Here is a 20,698-nt window from a genome sequence, read left to right as displayed (position 1 = left end):
TTGGCCAAGTTTACACATTGAGTTACTGGGAAAGCTGGGCCCAGTAGCCAGGCTTTTTGTTACAATAAAGCTGCTACTCCAAAGTCCCTTCTAATTCTAGCAGTTTAAGAGTGTGAAGCTGGGCTACATCAGAAAAATGAAGACCAATAATCTTACATTTACACTGATAGTCTGGCACTTGAAGAATGTTCTATATGTGTTTCTTGAAAGACATAACACCCTCTAAGGATTTCTTATAGGTCTAGTGTTGATCAGATGTAAGTATGGATAAAGCCCCCTTGAATCCAGAAGAGGGAGCAAACAGTTAATTGTAAAACAGGCCCAAATAATGGAGCCATGATCAGGGAGAGGGCAGTTGAACAAGATTTGCCTGCAGAGTGAATTAAAGGTGCCAGTGAAATAATATATGTTCAGTACCTCCATGGGCCGAGAAACTGTGTCAGATTGTTTACGTATAGTACTACTCATTCTATTTGTACCAAGCTCTGTGAAGTAGGTGGCATTTTCTCTATTTTAAGGTAAAAGTGCTGTGGCTTAGAGAGAGAATATGACTTACCTAAGAATTCATCTGAGGGGTAGAGCATTGATTTTAAACTTTTTCATAACACCGCAGGGTACTAAGTCTAGTCTTGGCCGTTAGCTGTGAGATTTGGGCGAATCTTTTTAATTTCTCACTTTCAGTTTCCTTCTTGATCAAATAGAATTAATCATCCCTGTCTTTCCAGCTTTATTTCCCAGGTTTATTTAGAGGATAAAATAAGATAAAGGATATGAAATGGTGGTAAAGATCAAATTTATGTTTTAGTAAAGTGACTCTTTGACCAGCAATTCCACCTCAAGGAATCTCTCTCAAGGAAATAATTAGGAAAATGTACAAAAATTTATGTAAAGAAATGTTCACTGTAGTTTAATTTATAGTAATTAAGAATAGAAAAACAACTTCCTAAAGAAAGTGACAATATTAAAGAATTGATCTGGCTGGGCCAACATGGTGAAACCCTGTCTCTACTAAAAATACAAAAATTAGCTGAGTGTGATGGTGAGCACCTGTAGTCCCAGCTACTTGGGAGGCTGAGGCAGGAGAGTCGCTTGAACCCAGGAGGTGGAGGTTGCAGTGAGCCAAGACTGTGATTGCACCATTGCACTCCAGCCAGGGTGACTGAGTGAGACTCCTTCTCAAAAAAAAAAATAAAAAAAGAATTGATCTTATGACACATCTATAGGATGGAATATAATGCAATCAACTGAAATTTTTTTTTTTAGAGTTTTCAAAGTCTCATTCATACTTTTTTTTTTTTTTTTTTTTAAGAGAATCTCCACTATTGCCCAGGCTGAAGTGCAGTGGCACGGTCTCAGCTCACTGTAACCTTTGCCTCCCAGGTTCAAGTGATTCTCCTGCCTCAGCCTCCAGAGTAGCTGGGATTACAGTAGCCGCCACCATGCCCAGCTAATTTTTTGTATTTTTAGTAGAGACGGGGTTTCACCATGTTGGCCACGCTGGTCTCGAACTCCTGACCTCATGATTCGCCCGCCTTGGCCTCTCAAAGTACTGGGATTACAGGCGTGAGCCACTGCGCCCAGCCCATACTTTCTTTTTTTTTTTTTTGTTTCTGAGACAGTTTCTTACTCTGTCGCCCAGACTGGAGTGTAGTTGTGCGATCTTGACTCATTGCAGCCTCCGCCTCCTGGGTTCAAGGCAATTCTTGTGCTTCAGTCTCCTGAGTAGCTGGAATTACAGGCATGCGCCACCATGCCTGGCTAATTTTTGTATTTTTAGTAGAGACTGGATTTCACCATGTTGGCCAGGCTGATCTCAAACTCCTGAGCTCAAGTGATCCACCTGCCTTGGCCTCCCAAAGTGCTGGGATTAGGGGGCTGAGCCACTGCACCTGGTCTCAAAATCTCATACATTTGTAGTACTTTCGGAATTATTTAAGTCCAGTCATGCATTGCTAATGACAAGGATATATTCCGAGAAATGTGTCATTAGGTGATTTCATAGTTGTATGAACATCATAGAGTATACTTACACAAATCTATATGGTATACGGTATAGCTTACTATACACATAGTCTATATGGAATAGATGGCCTATAGCTCCTAGGCTACAAACCTGTATAGCATGTTACTGTATTGAATACAGCAGGCAATTGTAACACAGTGGTAAGTATTTGTGTATCTAAACACATCTAAACATAGAAAAGGTACAGTAAAAATGTAGTGTTTTGTTTTTTTTTTTGAGACTGAGTCTGGCTCTGTCACCCAAGCTGGAGTGCAGTGGTGCAATCTCAGCTCACTGCAACCTCAGCCTCCCGAATAGCTGGGATTACAGGCATCTGCCACCATGCCTGGCTAATTTTTTGTATTTTTAGTAGAGATGGGGTTTCATCATGTTGGCCAGGCTGGTCTCTATCTCCTGACCTCAAGTGATCCACCCGCCTCAGCCTCCCAAAGTGCTGGGATTACAGGTGTGAACCACTGCACCCAGCCATAATATGGTATGATATAAAAAATGGTACACCTGTATAGGACATTTACCATGAATGGAGCTTGCAGGGTCGGCAGTTGCTCTGGGGGAGTCAGTGAGTGAGTGGTGAGTGAATGTGAAGGCCTAGGACATTACCATGCACTACAGGAGACTTTATAAACACTGTACACTTAGGCTACACTAAATTTATTTAAAAATATTTTTCTTCAATAATAAATTAACTTTGGCTTACCATAACTTTTAAACTTTATAAACTTAAAAAATGTTTAAAACCTTTTAGACTCTTTTATTTATTATTATTATTATTATTTTTTTGAGATTGAGTCTTGCTCTGTCACCCAGGCTGGAGTACAGTGGATCTCTGCTCACTGCAACTTCCACCTCTCGAGTTCAAACAATTCTTGTGCCTCAGCCTCCTGAGTAGCTGAGATTACAGGCGCACACCACCACGCCCGGCTAATTTTTGTATTTTTAGTAGAGATGGGGTTTCACGATGTTGGCTAGGGTGGTCTCAAACTCCTGACCTCAAGTGATCTGCCTGCCTCAGCCTCCCAAAGTCTGGGATTACAGGCGTGAGCCACCATGCCCAGCCATAGACTCTTTTATAATAACACTTAGCTTAAAGTACAAACACATTGTATGGGCTTTTTTGAGATGAAGGCTCACTGTGTCACCTGGATTGGAATGCAGTGGTGCAATCATGGGTCACTGCAGCCTCAAACTCCTTGGCTTGAGCGATTCTCCCACCTTGGCCTCCCAAAGTGTTGGAATTACAGGCATGAGCCACTGAACCTGGACTTTTCTTTATTTTCTTCCTTAGTTTTAAAATGTATGTTTGAAATTATTTTGTTAAAAAGGAAGACACAAATACACACATGAGCTTAGGCCTACACAGGGTACAGGAGCATCAATATCACTGCCTTCCATTTCCACATCTTGTCCCACTGGAAGGTCTTCAAGGGCAATAATAGGCATGGAGCTGTCATCTCTTATGGCAATGTCTTCTTCTGGAATACCTTCTGAAGGACCTGCCTGAGGCTGTTTTACTGTTAACTTAAAAAAAAAATTAAGTAGAAAAAGTACACTCTAAAATAACAATAAAAGTGTAGTAAGTAAATATAGAAACCAGTAAGATAGTCATTTATTATCAATATCAAGTATTATGTATTGCACATAATAGTATGTGCTGTACTTTTATACAACTGGCAATGTAGTAGGTTTGTTTACACCAGTGTCAACACAAACGTGAGTAATATGTTGTGCTACAATGTTACCATGGCTACTATGTCACTAGGCAATAGGAATTTTTCAGCTCCATTATAATCTTATGGGACCACCATTGTACATGTGGTCTGTCACTGACTGAAACGTTGTTATGCGGTTCATGATTGTACTTTTAAAATTTAAGTGATTTGCTAAATAATAACATACCGTATATTCTAGTCTCTACCTTCTGTGCATACGATATCAGCTATTACAATATGCATAGAAGATATAGACTAAAATGCATGGTATGTTATTTGTATATAAATAAAATATAAATAGATCTCTTTGCTTATATATGCAAAGGCTATCTCTGAAGGATATATAAATTGATAACATGTATGCCTCTGGGGGAGGGGAGCTGGATCAGGAATCAAAGATGGAAGCAAGACTTACTTTTCAGTTTAAACCTTTAGGTTTCATATTACTTGCTTTTGATGCCAGGAATTAAGAAAATAATGCAGCTGGGTGCAGTGGCTCTTGCCTGTAATGCTAGCACTTTGGGAGGCCATGGAGGGCAGATCACTTGATCCTGGTTTGAGACCAGCCTGGACAACATGGTGAAACCCCATCTCTACAAAAAGTACAAAAATTAGCTGGGCATGGTGGCATATGCCTGTAGTCCCAGCTACTCGGGAAGCTGAGGTAAGAGGATCACTTGAGCCCAGGAGGTCAAGACTAGTAAGCCAAGATAGCGCCATTGCACTCCAGCCTGGGCGACAGAGTGAGACCCTGTCTCAAAAAATAAAATAAAATAAGAATTAAACTACAGCTGGTAAAAAAGGTAATACTTGCAAATAGGATATGCTTGAATTATTTTCCATAAGTGTGTATTATCTTTTAAATTAACAAATATAATATTAAAATAGATGGCCTGTTTTTTAAGTACAATTTCCATTTTAGTTTTCTCCAGAGAATAGTCCATCTTCAGTCTTTAAGGACTCAGCTCCTTACATGGGCTTTGGTGGGAGCCGTGGGGCAGCACCCGCAGGTCTAAATCCGGGTGGGGGTGTTTGGTCCTTGCAGGCTTCATGAGGCCGATTCCTGACTACTTTGCTGTGAATTGCACAACTCACACAGTAATGTAGCTTCACATACTGCTTGGGAAGCACATAGGCATCAAAGACACTTGCTTCAGAAATGTCCCTGACTGCTGTGGCCTCCACTATGTTTTGAATGACGAATTTCTTAATGGCCTTGTCCTTGTATACACATTGGGCACAGTTCATGCAGTGAATAGGCTGCATGTGGTCGCGGGCCTTTTTTGGCACGACCGTTGTTCCTTCTTTTCTTTGTCATCTTGGAGGCGTGGACTGGAGAGAGGAGGTTTTTTTTTTTTTTTTTGGTAGAGACAGTCTTGCTCTGTTGCCCAAGCGGGAGTGCAGTGACACAATCATGGCTTACTGCAGCTTCAAATTTCTGGGCTCAAATAATACTCCTGCCTCAGCATCCCAAGCAGCTGGGATTATAGATGTGTGCCTCCACACCTGGCTAATTTTTTACTTTTTGTAGAAATGGGGTCTCCCTATGTTGCCCAGGCTGGTCTTGAACTCCTGACCTGAAGCCATCCTCCCACTTGGGCCTCCCAAAGTGCTGGGATTGCAGGTGTGAGCCACTGCACCTGGCCTTAGGTGGCACTCTTGTATGAAAAAATATTGAAGGACATACACTAAAATGTTAAAAGCCATAGTTTCTGAGTGGGTGGGATGTCAGTTAATTTTTGTTTTTTTTTGGGGTGGTGTCTCGCTCTGTTGCCCAGGCTGGAGTGCAGTGGCATGGATCTCAGCTCACTACAAGCTCTGCCTCCCATGTTCATGCCATTTTCCTGCCTCAGCCTCCCAAGTAGCTGAGACAACAGGCACCCACCACCACACCCGGCCAATTTTTTGTATTTTTCCAGAGATGGGGTTTCGCTGTGTTAGCCAGGATGGTCTCAATGTCTTGACCTCGTGATTCACCCACCTCGGCCTCCCAAAGTGCTGGGATTACAGGCCTGAGCCACCGTGCCTGGCCAGATGTCAGTTAATTTTAAATTCTCTTTTTTACACTTTCATATAATATAATTTTCAACTTTTTTATAATGAATACATTCATAGTAGGAATTTTCTCTTGTGAACAAAGAAAGATGACTGGCAAACAGCAGAGTGGAGGATGGCGTGAGGTTGTTGTGGTTGCGTCCTTTGTTTTAATGTAGAAAAAGCATAATGTGGCCAGGAGTTGTGGCTCACACCTGTAATCCTAGCTCTTTGGGAGGCTGAGGCAGGTGGATCACCTGAGGTTAGGAGTTCAAACCAGCCTGGTTAACATGGCAAAACCCTGTCTCTATTAAAAATACAAAAATTAACTAGGCGTGATGGTGGATGCCTGTAATCCCAGCTACTTGGGAGGCTGAGGCAGGAGAATCGCTTGAACTCAGGGGGCAGAGGTTGCAGTGAGCAGAGATTGCACCACTGCACTTCAGTCTGGGCAAAAGAGCAAGACTCCATCTCAAAAAATAAAATAAAATAAAAAAGTAAAAGCATAATGCCTTTGCATGGCAAGTTTTTGCAATAGCCTTTGCACCTAGTACCATGAAAAGCTGAAAAGTTAAGGCTGTGAGATGGTTTAAGCAGCCAATGGCACCCTCCCTTCCAACCTCACTTTCTTCCTCCATGTAAGTGCTATACCTCAGTCTCCAAGTGGCCTGGGCATGTTCCACACTTGCCTAGTGAGTCTTGTCATGGGACAGATGATACAGGGATGGAACTTAGAGTCTCAGATAAGGATTGAGAGCTGGGAGCAAAGGGAAGAAAGAGCAGAGACCACAGGAGTCCAGTGGTGACATATGCAAGGAACTTTTATTAAAAGGCTGCTGACAATCTTACATATTTGTCTAACTTTTCTTCAAGAGAGCTTCAAACCTACATTAATCAGCTCCTTATCCTTACAGCTCACCTGAGAGACCCAAAGAGCCATACCCACCAGCCTCATGCCCTTTATTTTCCCTTGGGGAAAAAAGCAGGAATTCCTAACAAGAATGAAAACCCAGACACCATCACACTTGAATGCTGTCCTCCCACCCTCCTCTGACCGCTCATCCAGCCATATGGGTACCCTTGTGCTGAGCACAAGGGGAGATTTCAGGTGGAGAAGCAGGGTACCTGAGGCTTCCAAGACAATTAAAGACTTAAATAAGACCATGTGACCAAGTGCTGAATTATGGAGTTCAGATTTGGGTGTTCTAGGAAAGCAGAGGGTGACAGAACTGAGAAGGCTGGGGTCTCAGGAAAGGTCTGGCATGTATTAAATATTTGCTGAATGAATGAATGAATGAATGAGTGAACAAATAAAGGACCTAGGCTTTGAAGGCTTTGGAATAATAAGGACATATGTTCACACCTGTGTGGAATTTACCAGTTGATAATGGTTTCATCCATTGTTATCTCGTTTGAGTCCTGTGATAGCCCTGTGAGAAGAGCAGGGTGGAAATTGTTCTCCCCATTTTTCAGATGAGGAGATTGAGCCCCAGAGTGATGAAGTGACTGTGATGAATTCAGCACACATTTCCTGAGTGTTTATTGTGTGCTAGGATTCGTGCTGGAAACCAGACATCTAGGAATGAAGTCCATTAAGGCCCAGCTGCTCATTCCAACAGTGCTGAAGTGATATAAGGGCTGTTACAGTGTTCTGAGGGCACAGGGGCAGGAGTGCTTGCCTCTGCCATGCACAGGGAAGCTGGCACTTGACCTGGACCTCCAAGGATGGGTAGGAGTTTGTTAGGAGGAAAAGAGAATTCTAGGCAGAAGGAATATATGTATAAAGGGACAAAGGCAAGAAATAATGTGGCTTATTTGGCATAAAGTGTGTAATTTGATCTAAAGGAAGCACAGGTTGGTGAAGAGAAGGGGTATAGGAAGATAAAGCTTAGAGAGTTGGCTCTTTGGTTAGTTGGTTATTTGTCAAGTTGAGCAGTTTGGACTTCATCTTTAGAGCTGTGGAAAGCCATGAAAGTTTCTATTTTTTATTTATTTTATTTTTTAGAGATGAGGTCTTGCTCTGTTGCCCAGGCTGGCATTCAGTGGCATGATCATGGCTCCCCGCAGTGTTGAACTCCTGGGCTCAAGTGATCCTCCCACTTCAGCCTTCTGAGTCATAAAAGTTTTTAAAGCAAGAGAGTGATAGCTCTTTATACTGAGTCTTTCCTTGGATGCGCATGTGTTTGCTGTTCTTGGCTTTTTTTTTTCCCCCTCTCCAAAATAGCTCAGGAGCTGCTTCCTCCAGGAGCCTTTCCTTGATCACCGGGCCTCCAGGCTCAGTAAGATGCTTCTCATGGACTTCCTCAGCCAGGACTCCTCTGTCTTATCACTTATCTACTGCTTTGTTACTCTGTGTTGACCCACCTTTTATTCTAGTCTTTGTCCACCTAGAGGTCAGGCACCATGTCTGACTCATATTTGTAAGTCCCATGACCAGCACAGGGCTTGCCCCAGATCAATGTGCTCAGTAAATATTTGCTGAAGGAATGAATGGGAGGAGCTGGGTTCCACCCCAGTGCTGAGACAACATTTGGGGCAGGTGTAGTGATGGAGTGATTCTGAGTAGTGTGCATTTCCTCAGTGCTGCTGGAGTAAGGAGTGAGTGCGTGAATGGTGGGGAGACCATTAGAAGGTTGGTGACTCAAGGTGACACTGAAGGTCTGTTCCTGAGTGACCCTAGGTCTCTCTTGCAGATGGCTTCAGTGACGGATGGTAAAACTGGAGTCAAAGACGCCTCTGACCAGAATTTTGACTACATGTTTAAACTGCTTATCATTGGCAACAGCAGTGTTGGCAAGACCTCCTTCCTCTTCCGCTATGCTGATGACACGTTCACCCCGGCCTTTGTTAGCACTGTGGGCATCGACTTCAAGGTGAAGACGGTCTACCGTCACGAGAAGCGGGTGAAACTACAGATCTGGGTGAGTCCTGGGAATCTTGGGCATGATTTTCCTGAGAGGCAGCTGGCCTGACAATATAAGGGCTGGGAGGTGGGGTCAGCTTGGAACTTCTGGGGCTTGCAGCATCAGGCATTAATGCTGTTTCAGGTGTGGCCCCTGGGTTACCCTCTGCTAGCTTTATACAAGTTTGCTCTCCTCCAGGGGTTCAGTTGCTTCTGCTGTTTAACTATGCAGGAGGTTTTATGTTGGCTTGTCTAAATGAGTGACCAAGAAACTGGGGCTTGGAGTTAGAGACTTGGGTTCAAATTCTGCTTCTGCCACTTACTAGTCATGGAACTTGACTGAATGGCTTAACTTCTCTGGGGCACCCTTTCTTCTTTGGGGATTGTAATAGCATCTGCATCATAAGGCTATTGGGTCCTTAGTTCCTTGGCATAGTTCCTGGAACATTGTAAATGCACACTAAATGTTAGCTACAGTATCAGTTATCTACTGTCCTATAACAGAACACTTTATAAGTTCATAGTGCCGGACTGGGCAACATTGTGAGACCTCATCTCTACAAAAAATAAAACAAATAGCTGAGCATGGTGGTGGGCGCCTGTAGTCCCAGTTACTTGGGGGCTGAGGTGGAAGCATTGCTTGAACCCAGGAGGTCGAGGCTGCGGTGAGCCATGATCATGCCACTGCACTCCAGCCTGGGCAATGGAGCAAGACTCCATCTCAAATAAATAAATAAATAGATAGATAGATAAATAAATTTGTAGTGTCAAAACAGCAATAATAATTCATTATGTTATAGTTTCTGTGGATCAAGCATTTGGGAGTGGCTTGGGGCCTCTCATGAGGTGTAGCCAGCTGTTGGTTTGGGTTGCAATCATCTGAAACATAGACTGGGGCTGGAAGATCTTTTTTTTTGTTTTTTTTAAGACACAGTCTTGCTCTGTTGCCCAGGCTGGAGTGCAGTGACATGATCTCGGCTCACTGCAACCTCCACCTCCCGGGTTCAAGCGATTCTCCTGCCCCAGCCTCCCGAGTAGCTGGGACTAACAGGCGCCTGCCACCATGCCCAGCTAATTTTTGTATTTTTAGTAGAGATGGGGTTTTTCCATGTTGGCCAGGCTGGTCTCGAACTCCTGACCTCGTGATCCACCCGCCTCAGCCTCCCAAAGTGCTGGGATTAAAGGCGTGAGCCACCGTGCCTAGCCTGGGGCTGGAGGATCTTAAGGCTGCACACTCACATGTCTGGTGCTAGCTGTTGGCAGGAGGCCTTACTTCTTTCCCATTTGGCCTTTTAGAGTGTCTTCACAGAGCTGCTTAAGTGTCTTTATTTGTGTAGCAGCTGGCTTTTCCCAGAGTGAGAGATGTAAAAGGCCACAGGAAGTGGCAATGTCCCTTGTGAGTTAGCCTTAGCCTTACAGCATTCTATTGGTTACTGATTCAGCATGGGAGGAAACTACACAAAAGTGTGGATATTGGGAGGAAAGTATCATTGGGGACCGTCTTGGAAGATGGCTGCCACAGCTACTACTATTATTAGTATCTACCAGTAGTACTAATAAATTATGTACATATTTTAGATGATATAGCAACATGTAGATCATATAGTTTTCAAAAATGAATTAGTATTTGGATTGGAAATTTTGAAAATTTGTGATTTAAAGTATTCAAAACATGTATTAGTATTATTTTATTTTATTTTTTTCGAGACCGAGTCTCACTCTGTAGCCTGGGCTGGAGTGCAGTGGCACTATCTTGGCTCACTGCAACTTCCGCCTCTCAGGTTCAATAGATTCTCCTGCCTCAGTCCCCTGAGTAGCTGCAATTATAGGCGTGTGCCACCATGCCTGGCTAATTTTTGTATTTTTAGTAGAGACGGGGTTTCACCATATTGGCCAGGCTGATCTTGAACTCCTGACTCAGGTGATCCACCCGTGTCGGTCTCCCAAAGTGCTAGGATTACAGGCATGAGCCACCACACCCAGCCAAAACATGTATTATTTATTATCTTTCTATTCTACGTGTTAAATGTACATTAATACATTATGCGTACGTCTTATTGGGGCAGTCTGTATATAGTACTTTTCTTTTTACTAATTATTTCCCATATATATTATCTCACAATTAACACTATGAAGCAGGTACTACTTTAATACACTCCTGTTTTGCCGAATAAGAAACTCAGACTCAGAGATTAGTTAACTTACCTTAGGTCAACGACACTGCTATAAAGTGGGATTTCAAGAAGATCTTCTGATTCAAAAGTATATGCTCTTTTCTCTACACTGTGCATCTGAGGTATTATAGAGTTCATATTTCCCTTCATGATAATGTCAAATATTATATAGGGATAAAAGTTCATTGTTCATTTGCTCTGTATTAAAGCATTGAGGATTCAGAGATCGTTAGAAATAGGAGAAGCTATATGAGTCGTCTAGTTCACTGATTCCCAGACCCATGGCATCAACATCACCTTGGAATTTGTTAGAAATGCAACTTCTCAGGCCCACATTAGAACTATTGAGTCAGAAACTCTGGTGGGTGAGTGACAACGATCTGTGCTATGACAAGTTTTCCAGGTGGTTTTGCGGCAGGCTAACTTTGTAGAACCACTTAGTTTAACTAGCTTGAGGTGAAAGTCAACATGCGTTTACTAAAAGCACCTATTAGGTGCCAGGTGCTTTCACTTGTGTTATCTGACATCATCCTTGCAGTTCGTGCACAGGGGGATGTGAGCACAGAATATTTGGGGCGTGGTGAGCAATACAGTAAAACTGGATCAAGGTTGTGAAAGAGCAGAGCTGGTGCTGAGAGAGAAATTTGCTGGAGAGGCTATAGGCGGCAGATTGGGGTTCAAAGAGATCTTCCACGGCAAACAGAAAGTTCTTGTCGTCAGCCAGAGGATTCATGCTTGATGATTCCTTAGGGAACTGAAGAAATTATTAGAGCTTACTTTTAATCTTGGAACATAAAATATTTTTTACTGATATTTACTATGTGGATTGTCAGAAGTGTCTTTGTTTGATCACCATATCAGATGGTCAGATAGCCTGCACTCAAAAAATCTTGAGACAGGAGGAGCCATTCTGCCCTTCTAAGGGGTTGACAGTGGACTGACTCACTTCTTTGTTTATGTTCGGCCAATTGGGAGCTTTTGTGGTTTTCTTCTGCCTGGTTAAGTGGATTTATTGATTACATGATCTAGTTTTAACTAAATGAAATGTCATAATGGATATATGGCTTTTAAAGAGTCCTATAAAGAAACCTCTGATTGAAGACTATACTAGAAGATTATAGTGAACCCAAATGAGCATAAAGAAAATGGCTGAACTGATGTTTTTCCAACTCCCAACACAAGTTCATTGTCAGCCACGTTTGGAGGTAAAATCAATGACAATGTAATTAGATCTGACATGGTCAATCTCCCATCCAAGTACTAACCAGTCCCAACCCCTCTTAGCTTCCAAGATTAGACGAGATTGGGCATGTTCAGGGTGGTATGGCCATAGATGACATGGTCATTCTCGTTGCTTTTGCTGAAGGGAAATTAACAAAGGGTTTTTATGTGTGTGTTTGTGCTTTTATGCAGCAAAAATAAAGTTTTCTGGACTGTTCATGAATACATTAGATTTTAAACATTTAAGTATTGTTTATTTTAACTTTATATATTTTAATATCTTTTGTGTATAGAAGTAGACATGTAGATATATAATCTAAGGAATACACATACACTGTGCATGCTGTATCTAAATTTTTCTTACTTAAAGGGATGTAAGTTGGAGACCACCACCATAGGCACTGGGAGCCATAAAACGGTTTAAACAAGTTAGATTTGCATTTTAGAAAAATTCCTGGCTTCAGTTTGAAGGGTAGATGTAAATGAGGCAAAGAAACCAGGTTTTGGATCCAAACTCATCAAATTGTATACATTAAATAAGTGTATTTTTTTGTGTGTCAATTATACCTCAAAAAGCTATCTAAAAATTAATACACAAATATAGTAGTGACCAGCTATAAAAGAAAGGAAGCAAGCAAGCAAGCAAGGGCTTGGGTAAATTATATGGGGCTGAACTAAGTGTATTATTCTGCTCTGGCTGCCATAACAAAATATAATTGAAATTAATTTTCTCACAGTCTGGAGACTAGAAGTCTAAGATCAAGGTGCCAGCAGGGTTGATGTCTGATGTGAGCTCTCCCCTCGGGCTGCCTTCCCACTCTGTGTTCTTGTGGCCTTTCCCTGGTGCATGGGCATGGGGGAGAGAGGTGCAAACTCTTTGGTGTCTCTTCTTATAATGACACAAATTCTGTTGGATCAGAACTCACTCTTATGACATCATTTAACTTTAATTACTTCCTTTGAGGCCTCATCTCCACATACAAGCACACTGAGGGTTAGGGCTTCAACATACACATTTTGGGAGGACATAGACATTCAGTCCATAACGCTAAGAGTGACAAAATGACATAAAGGATGGAAATGAGGAGAAAGATTTAGAACTACAATTTACAGAATTTGATGAGCAATTACTGTCCCCTCTTATCCTTGGTTTCATTTTCCAAGGTTTCAGTTACCTGGGGTCCTCTAGATCTGAAAATACTAAACAGAAAATTCTAGAAATAAGCTAATAAATTTTAAATTACATATGTTCTTTTTTTTTTTTTTTTTTTTTTTTTTTTGAGATAGAGTCTCACTCTGTCACCCAGGCTGGAGTGCAGTGACATGAGCTCAGCTCACTGCAACCTCCACCTCCTGGGTTCAAGCGATTCTCCTGCTTGTGGAGCAACTGAGATTACAGGTGCATACCACTATGCCTGGCTAATTTTTGTATTTTTAGTAGAGATGGGGTTTCACCATGTTGGCCAGGCTGGTCTCGAACTTCTGACCTCAAGTGATCCGCCTACCTTGGCCTCCCAAAGTGCTGGGATTACAGACATGAGTCACTGCGCCTGGCCTAAATTGCATACTGTTTTGAGTAGCATGATGAAATATTGCACTGTCTTGCTCTGTCCTGCCTAGGGCATGAATTATCCCTTTGTCCAGCGTATCCGTGCTGTCTTTGCTATCTGCCCATTAGACTCTCTGTAGCCATCATGGTTATCAAATTGAAAAAGCATAGTGTGGGCTGGGTACGGTGGCCCACGCCTGTAATCCGAGCACTTTGCGAGGCTGAGACGGGCGGATCACAAGGTCAGGAGTTCGAGACCAGCCTGGCCAACATAGTGAAACCCCGCCTTTACTAAAAATACAAAAAATTAGCTGGGCGTGGTGGCAGACGCCTGTAATCCCAGTTACTCAGGAGGGTGAGGCAGGAGAATCGCTTGAACCCAGGAGGCAGAGGTTGCAGTGAGCTAAGATTGGGACATTGCACTCCAGCCTAGGCAACAGAGCGAGACTCCATCTCAAAAAAAGAAAAAAGAAAAAAGCATAGTGTATACTGTATATGATTAGGTACTATCTGAGGTTTCAGGTATCCATTGAAGGGCTTGGAACTTATCCTCCAAGGATAAGGGGAGACTGCTTTCATTGTAAAAGGAAAGGGGGGAACATTTATGTGTGTTTATGTATATATCACTTCTGTACACAAAAGTTTTGTGATTTTTTTTTTTTTGGTTTTGTGAGCTGTGGTAAATCTCTTCATTTTTATGAATAGATAATGTCTTCAACTATAAAAGCCTCATAGGTTTGCTGGTGGTGAGGGGGCCTAAATGTGATAAGATAATACTGTGTCTGGGGAATGCAATACATATTGGGTTCCTTCCTTTCTCTGCCTTCAGGTCCACATGCAAGGGGTCACTGGGTTGCTTTCTTTCTTTTTTTTTTTTTGAGGTGGAGTCTTACTCTATCACCCAGGCTGGAGTGCAGTGGCGCGATCTCGGCTCACTGGAAGCTCCGCCTCCTGGGTTCACGCCATTCTCCTGCCTCAGCCTCCCAAGTAGCTGGGACTACAGGCACCCACCACCACACCCGGTTAATCTTTTTTTTTTTTTGTATTTTTAGTAGAGACGGGGTTTCACCATGTTAGCCAGGATGGTCTCGATCTCCTGACCTCGTGATCCGCCCGCCTCGGCCTCCGAAAGTGCTGGGATTACAGGTGTGAGCCACCATGCCTGGCCACTGGGTTGCTTTCTAAGGTTTTCCATCTGTGGTTCCCGGAGTGTTGGAACAGCATTTAGTGGCTGACTAGCACAGTATGAAGTGTTCAGTTAAATACCTCCAGCCCATTTGATCTCTCTTAGGGGATTCCAGACAGAAGAAGAGGAGGTTATGAGCATTGCTGAGCAGGGCCACCCACAATAGGAATTTCTGTCATCTCTGGGGGATGAGGGTCTTGGGAGTGCCTTATTCCCTGGAGGCCCTCACCACAAAGGTCCCTGAGAGCTCCCTTTGTTTCCTGAGAAGCTAATGATTGTGGATCAGAGAAGAAAGTCTTACTGGGGAGGTGGGGGTAGGAGAGAAGCCTCATTATTAGGGAGTGAGAGCATGCACAGGTGTGAGACGAGACTTGGTAACTCCACAGCAACGAATCCAACTAGAGGCCACTTACTGCTGGGTGCTGGTTGCCAAGCAACCCCTGGAGACCTGTGGGAATAGAAGAATGGAGGGGGCTTCCACCACCTCTATGTGGGGCCCATTGCAGAGGCTGTCTGGTGCTGATCAAGAGAACAATCCAGAGGATGAGCTCACCTGGGACTCTGGGTCCTGGGTTCTAGTTTTTTTTTTTTTTTTTGAAATGAGATTTGACTCTGTTTCCCAGGCTGGAGTACAGTGGTGTGATCTCAGCTCACTGGAACCTCTGCCTCCCAGTTTCAGGTGATCCTCCCGCCTCAGCCTCCCTAGTAACTGGAACTACAGGTGTGCCTGGCTATGCCATGCCTGACTAAATTTTATATTTCTTGTAGAGACTGAGTGCAACCAGCACTCAGCAGTAAGTAGTCTCTAGTTGGATCTGTTGCTGTGTTGGTGATGATTTAAAAGCTCTTAGTATAACTAAAGACATACATAGATAATGTGTATAAAGCACTAACATAGTGTATAAAGCACTAACATAGTGTATGGCACAGAGTAAACACTCAACAAATTGTAGTTTTTGTTAAGGTTCTAGGGAGATTGATAAATAGCATTCCTTTTTTTCCCCATCTAAACCCATTGAGAAATAGATGCAGGAGTCAGAGAGAAGGGGAGTAATGTAAGAAAAAAAGAAAAAAAAAAGGCTTATTACTCATAAAAACGAGGATGAAGCCGTGGCTAAAGTCCTCCGGCAAATAGGGCTTGCTAATACTTTACTCTGGAGTCAGAAAGACACACAAACCCAGTCATAGGTCAACGTGGGCCACTGGCTGTAATTAGCCCGTACAACATTCACTCAAAGTCAAAGTCTGTGTGGCCCAGATTTACTAATATTTAAGGCCTAAAGCATTCCACTCAAGTCTGTAGGAGGAGCCTCCATCTCCATGGACAGAGAAAGGAGGGTCCCTCCTCCAACAGCTTTTTTAAATTATCATTTTTGGCCGGGCGCGGTGGCTCAAGCCTGTAATCCCAGCACTTTGGGAGGCCGAGATGGGCAGATCACGAGGTCAGGAGATCGAGACCATCCTGGCTAACACGGTGAAACCCTGTCTCTACTAAAAAATACAAAAAAATAGCCGGGCGAGGTGGCGGGCGCCTGTAGTCCCAGCTACTCGGGAGGCTGAGGCAGGAGAATGGCGCAAACCTGGGAGGCAGAGCTTGCAGTGAGCTGAGATCCAGCCACTGCACTCCAGCCTGGGCGACAGAGCCAGACTCCGTCTCAAAAAAAAAAAAAAAAAAATTATCATTTTCTTCATGTATTTAATTTCGAGACAGGGTCGCCCAGGCTGGAGTGCAGTGGAACTCTCATGGCTTACTGCAGCCTCGACCTCCCGGGCTTAAGCAATCCTCCCACCTTAGCCTCCCCAGGAGCTGGGACTATAGGTGCATGCCACCATACTTGGCTAAGTTTTGTATTTTTTGTAGAGACAGAGTTTTGTCATGTTCTCCAGGCTGGTCTCTGACTCCTGAGCTCAAGTGATCTGCCCGCCTAGGCCTCTCAAAAGTCCTGGGATTACAGGTGTGAGCCACTGCTCCTGCCCAATAGCTCTTACTATAATTAAAGACATAGATAAGAGTGACCATGGGTTCCAAAGGGGGGTTAGACAGAATGACAAACACTGGGACAAACAGGAGGAGTTTTAAGAGATTTCCTGGGAATCTGAATTCCACAGTGATGAGAGTAACTCCCCATATAAACAGGAACTGAGAACAAGGTCAGGGTGAGATGGAGTGCTGGGCAGTCAGTAAGGTTCACTTATCAGTCATCTGCCTTATGTCCACACAGCAGCCTCCATGAAATGTTAGGTCACAATGTGGCTTTGGAGTCACTTATAAATATTAAAGCTAGTGAGTATTAAATCTGGGAATGTCAAGGATCTGTATCTTAGGGCCAGTAATATACGAATAAGTGAAATGTAAGGGAACATAGGAATGTGGGAAAGGTAATCATACCAGAAACTTGGACGAAGGAGGACTGTGGCTCTTCAGCAGCCATTTAACAAATGTATTCTGTGCCAGATACTGGGGATAGAGATATTAATATAAATGTGACATTCCCTGCTCTCTAGAAATTAATGAGACTGAAATTATGAGCCCAAAAGTGAAATAAAATGAATACCATAGCTCTCTTGTTCTGATTAGAGGAAGAAGAATAGGATATCAAGAGACTTTTCCCTAGAATTTAAGAATGTATAGTAATGGATTATTATATGAGATTGGGTAGCTGTCTAATGGGCTTCTGTATTAGTTTCCTATTGCTGCACTAAAATTACTACAAACTTAGTGACTTAAGACAACACAAACTTATTATCTCACAGTTCTGGAGGTCAGAAGTCTAAGATGGGTCTCACTGGGTTAAAATCAAGTTGTTGGCCGGTTTCAGTCTGTGTTCTCTCTGGAGGGCCTCATCTGGGGGCGGATCTTTAATTTGCCTTTTCCAGCTTCCAGAGGCTGCCTGCATCCCTTTGCCTGGGGCCCCCTTCTTCCATCTTCAAAGCCACAGTGGAACATCTTCCAACCTCTCTGAACCTCCTGCTTGTCTCTTATAAAAACCCTTGTGACTATAATGGGCCCACCTAGGCATTCCAGGTCAATCCTCCGTTTTCAAGATCCTTAATTTAATTACATTTGCAAAAATCCCTTTTGTCATGTAAGGTAACATATTCACAGATTCTAGGGATTATATATTTGGGAGACTATTATTCTGACTACTACAGCATCTGTTAGTAACATGTAAAAGACCTGGCTGGGTATGGTGGCTCGTGCCTGTAATCCTAGCACTTTTGGAGGCCAAGGCAGGAGGATCACTTGAGCTTAGGAGTGAGACCAGCAGCATACTGAGACATTGTCTCTACAAAAAATTTAAAAATTAGCTGTGTGTGTGGTGGCGTGTGCCTGTAGTCCCAGCTACTCATGAGGCTGAGACCAGAGGATCACTTGAGCCTGGGAGGTCAAGGCTGCCTTGAGCTATAACCATGCCACTGCACTCCAGCCTGAGTGACAGCAAGATCCTATCTAAAAAAAAAAAAAAAAAAAAAAGAAAAAGGAAAAGACCTGATAGAAATTCCCCCATCCTTTAAGACTCTGAAGCAGGTAATGTCCATGTTTTAAGTTCACACTGCCAATTAAGATTTCCTGTCACCTTGTTAGGTGTCAACAAGCCTGTGAATTTAGAGCTCATCACATCTCAGTCTCTCATTTTATTTTATTTAATTAATTATTTTTTGAGGTGGAGTTTCACTCTTGTTTCCCAGGCTGGAGTGCAATGGCGTGATCTTGGCTCACTGCAACCTCCACCTCCGGGGTTTAAGCAATTCTCCTGCCTCAGCCTCCCGAATAGCTGGGACTACAGGCATGCACCACCACGCCCAGCTAATTTTTGTACTTTTAGTAGAGATGGGGTTTCACCACGTTGGCCAGGCTGGTTTTGAACTCCTGATCTCAGGTGATCCTCCTGTCTCGGCCTCCCAAAGTTCTGGGATTACAGGCGTGAGCCACGGTGCCCAGCCTCAGTCTTTCATTTTAGATAGGAGGAGGCTCAGAGTGAGATAGGGACTTTACTGAGGGCTCATGGTGATGTCCCTTGACCCATTCCAGTGCTCCTCCTGCCACATTCAGGAAGGTGCAATCTAGTCTTGAATGTAAGCTGGAGACCTGTAGAGAGATCAGTGGCCAACACAGAAGAGTCTGGAGGCTGAACAGGGAAACGGCTGCTCTGACAAGTCTCTGTGGCTCCAGGAATGTGAGGACAGTTCCTGAGTACACCATCCTGTGCTCGGCTCTTATGATAATCAGAATTGATTTTTCTAGGCAGCAAGTTTCCTGGTGTGGCTGCAGAAACATGCTGACACTTTTATCTCCCCAAAGCCTGTAGGAACCAGCTGCTAGAGGAGGTTTAATCTGATTTTTAAAATCACAACAAAGACCATGGGAAGTCAAATCAGGCTTAGTTGGCCTCCGTAATTTTCAAATGAATTAACAAGCCATCCTGACTGACTATTCAAGGGGTCTCTAAGACACACTATTTAGGGCCACAACCCCCTTTCCTTCTATCCAAACTGGCATAGGAGAAAAATAAATAATCTATAAGCCATTTGTGTATTCGTTAATTCATTCAATAAACATGTGTCATGTACATATTATATGCCAGGCATTGTCATAAGAGGGCAAAAAAACAGCTACAATGTGATACAAGCGATGTATTAAAGGGATGAAGAAAGTGTTGTAGGAACAGCTACCTCTGCCTGGGAAAATCATTGCAGGCCCCATAAAGGAAGGGACATTTGAACAGGGTCTTGACAAATGAGTCTGAGTTTTTCAGGTTAATGTAGGTTAAGAGCTTTACAGGTGGAAGAAATGACATTTGCAAGAACATAATTGCTTTCAAGGACCCTTTGTGTGCCTAACTGTGCTGGGCTCTGCAGCAATTGGTAAGACAACATCCCTGCCTCTTAGGGGCACTCAGTGAAGCAGGGGAGAAGGGGGATATACAACAAGCACACACGCATTGAAATGCATTGCAGACATGGAGCAGTGGAATGACATGCTCTGACTTACATTGTTTTAATAAATTTTTTAAATCTTTGGGTAATTTTAGGTTTATAGAAAAGTTGCAGTGATAGTGTAGAGTTCCCATGTGTCCTTCGCCCAGTTGCCCTAACGTTAACATTTTATATAACCATGGTACATTTGTCTACGAAATCGACATTAGTACAATATGATTACACTACCATCTTTACCTGAATTTCACTAATTTTTTCCCACAAATGTTCTATTACCATTGCAGGATCCAATCCAAGATACATTTAATAATATTTTTTCAATAGACATATAATTTATATACCATAAAATTCACCTTTTTTTTTTTTTTTTGAGATGAAGCCTTGCTCTGTTGCCCAGACTGGAGTGCAGTGGCATGATCTCAGCTCACTGCAACCTCCGCTTCCCAGGTTCAAGCAATTCTCCTGCCTCAGCCTCCCGAGTAGCTGGGATTACATGTGCCCGCCACTGCACCTGGCTAATTTTTGTACTTTTAGTAGAGACAGGGTTTCGCCATGTTGGCCAGGCTGGTCTTGAACTCCTGACCTCATGATCCACCCACCTCAGCCTCCCAAAGTGCTTGGATTATAGGGGTGAGCCACTGGGTCAGCCAAAATTCACCCTTTTAAAGAGTATAGTTCAGTGATTTTTAGTATATTTACAGACTTGTGCAACTATCATCACTAATTCCAGAACATTTTAACATTTTAGTGACATACATCTTTCTTTCTTTTTTTTTTTTGTTTTTTTTGAGACAGAATTTCGCTCTATCACCCAGGCTGGAAGGCAATGGTGCAATCTCAGCTCACTGCAACCTCTGACTCCCAGGTTCAAGTAATTCTTGTGCCTCAGCCACCTGAGTGGCTGGGATTACCAGCCTCTGTGTGCTGGTGTGCGCCACCATGCTAATTTTTATATTTTAGTA

The 20,698-nt window shown here is 43.1% G+C and overlaps 1 protein-coding gene and 1 pseudogene across 1 annotated transcript in view; one reads left to right on the top strand and one right to left on the bottom strand.

Moving 5' to 3' along the window:
- The window catches only part of RAB3B (RAB3B, member RAS oncogene family), an 84,443-nt gene that overhangs the window by 5,159 nt on the left and 58,586 nt on the right, over positions 1–20,698 (top strand). The window contains exon 2 of the mRNA XM_050803566.1: positions 8,460–8,687. Within this exon, the coding sequence (XP_050659523.1) occupies positions 8,460–8,687 (228 nt within the window). The remainder of the gene's footprint in view (positions 1–8,459; positions 8,688–20,698) is intronic.
- LOC126962588 (40S ribosomal protein S26-like) lies at positions 4,702–5,050 on the bottom strand (annotated as a pseudogene).

Source organism: Macaca thibetana, chromosome 1, assembly GCF_024542745.1.
Source record: "Macaca thibetana thibetana isolate TM-01 chromosome 1, ASM2454274v1, whole genome shotgun sequence".
NCBI classification, from domain to species: Eukaryota; Metazoa; Chordata; class Mammalia; order Primates; family Cercopithecidae; genus Macaca; species Macaca thibetana.
The sequence above is the reverse complement of the archived record's forward strand: the minus strand, read 5'-3'. Positions and strand labels throughout refer to the sequence as shown.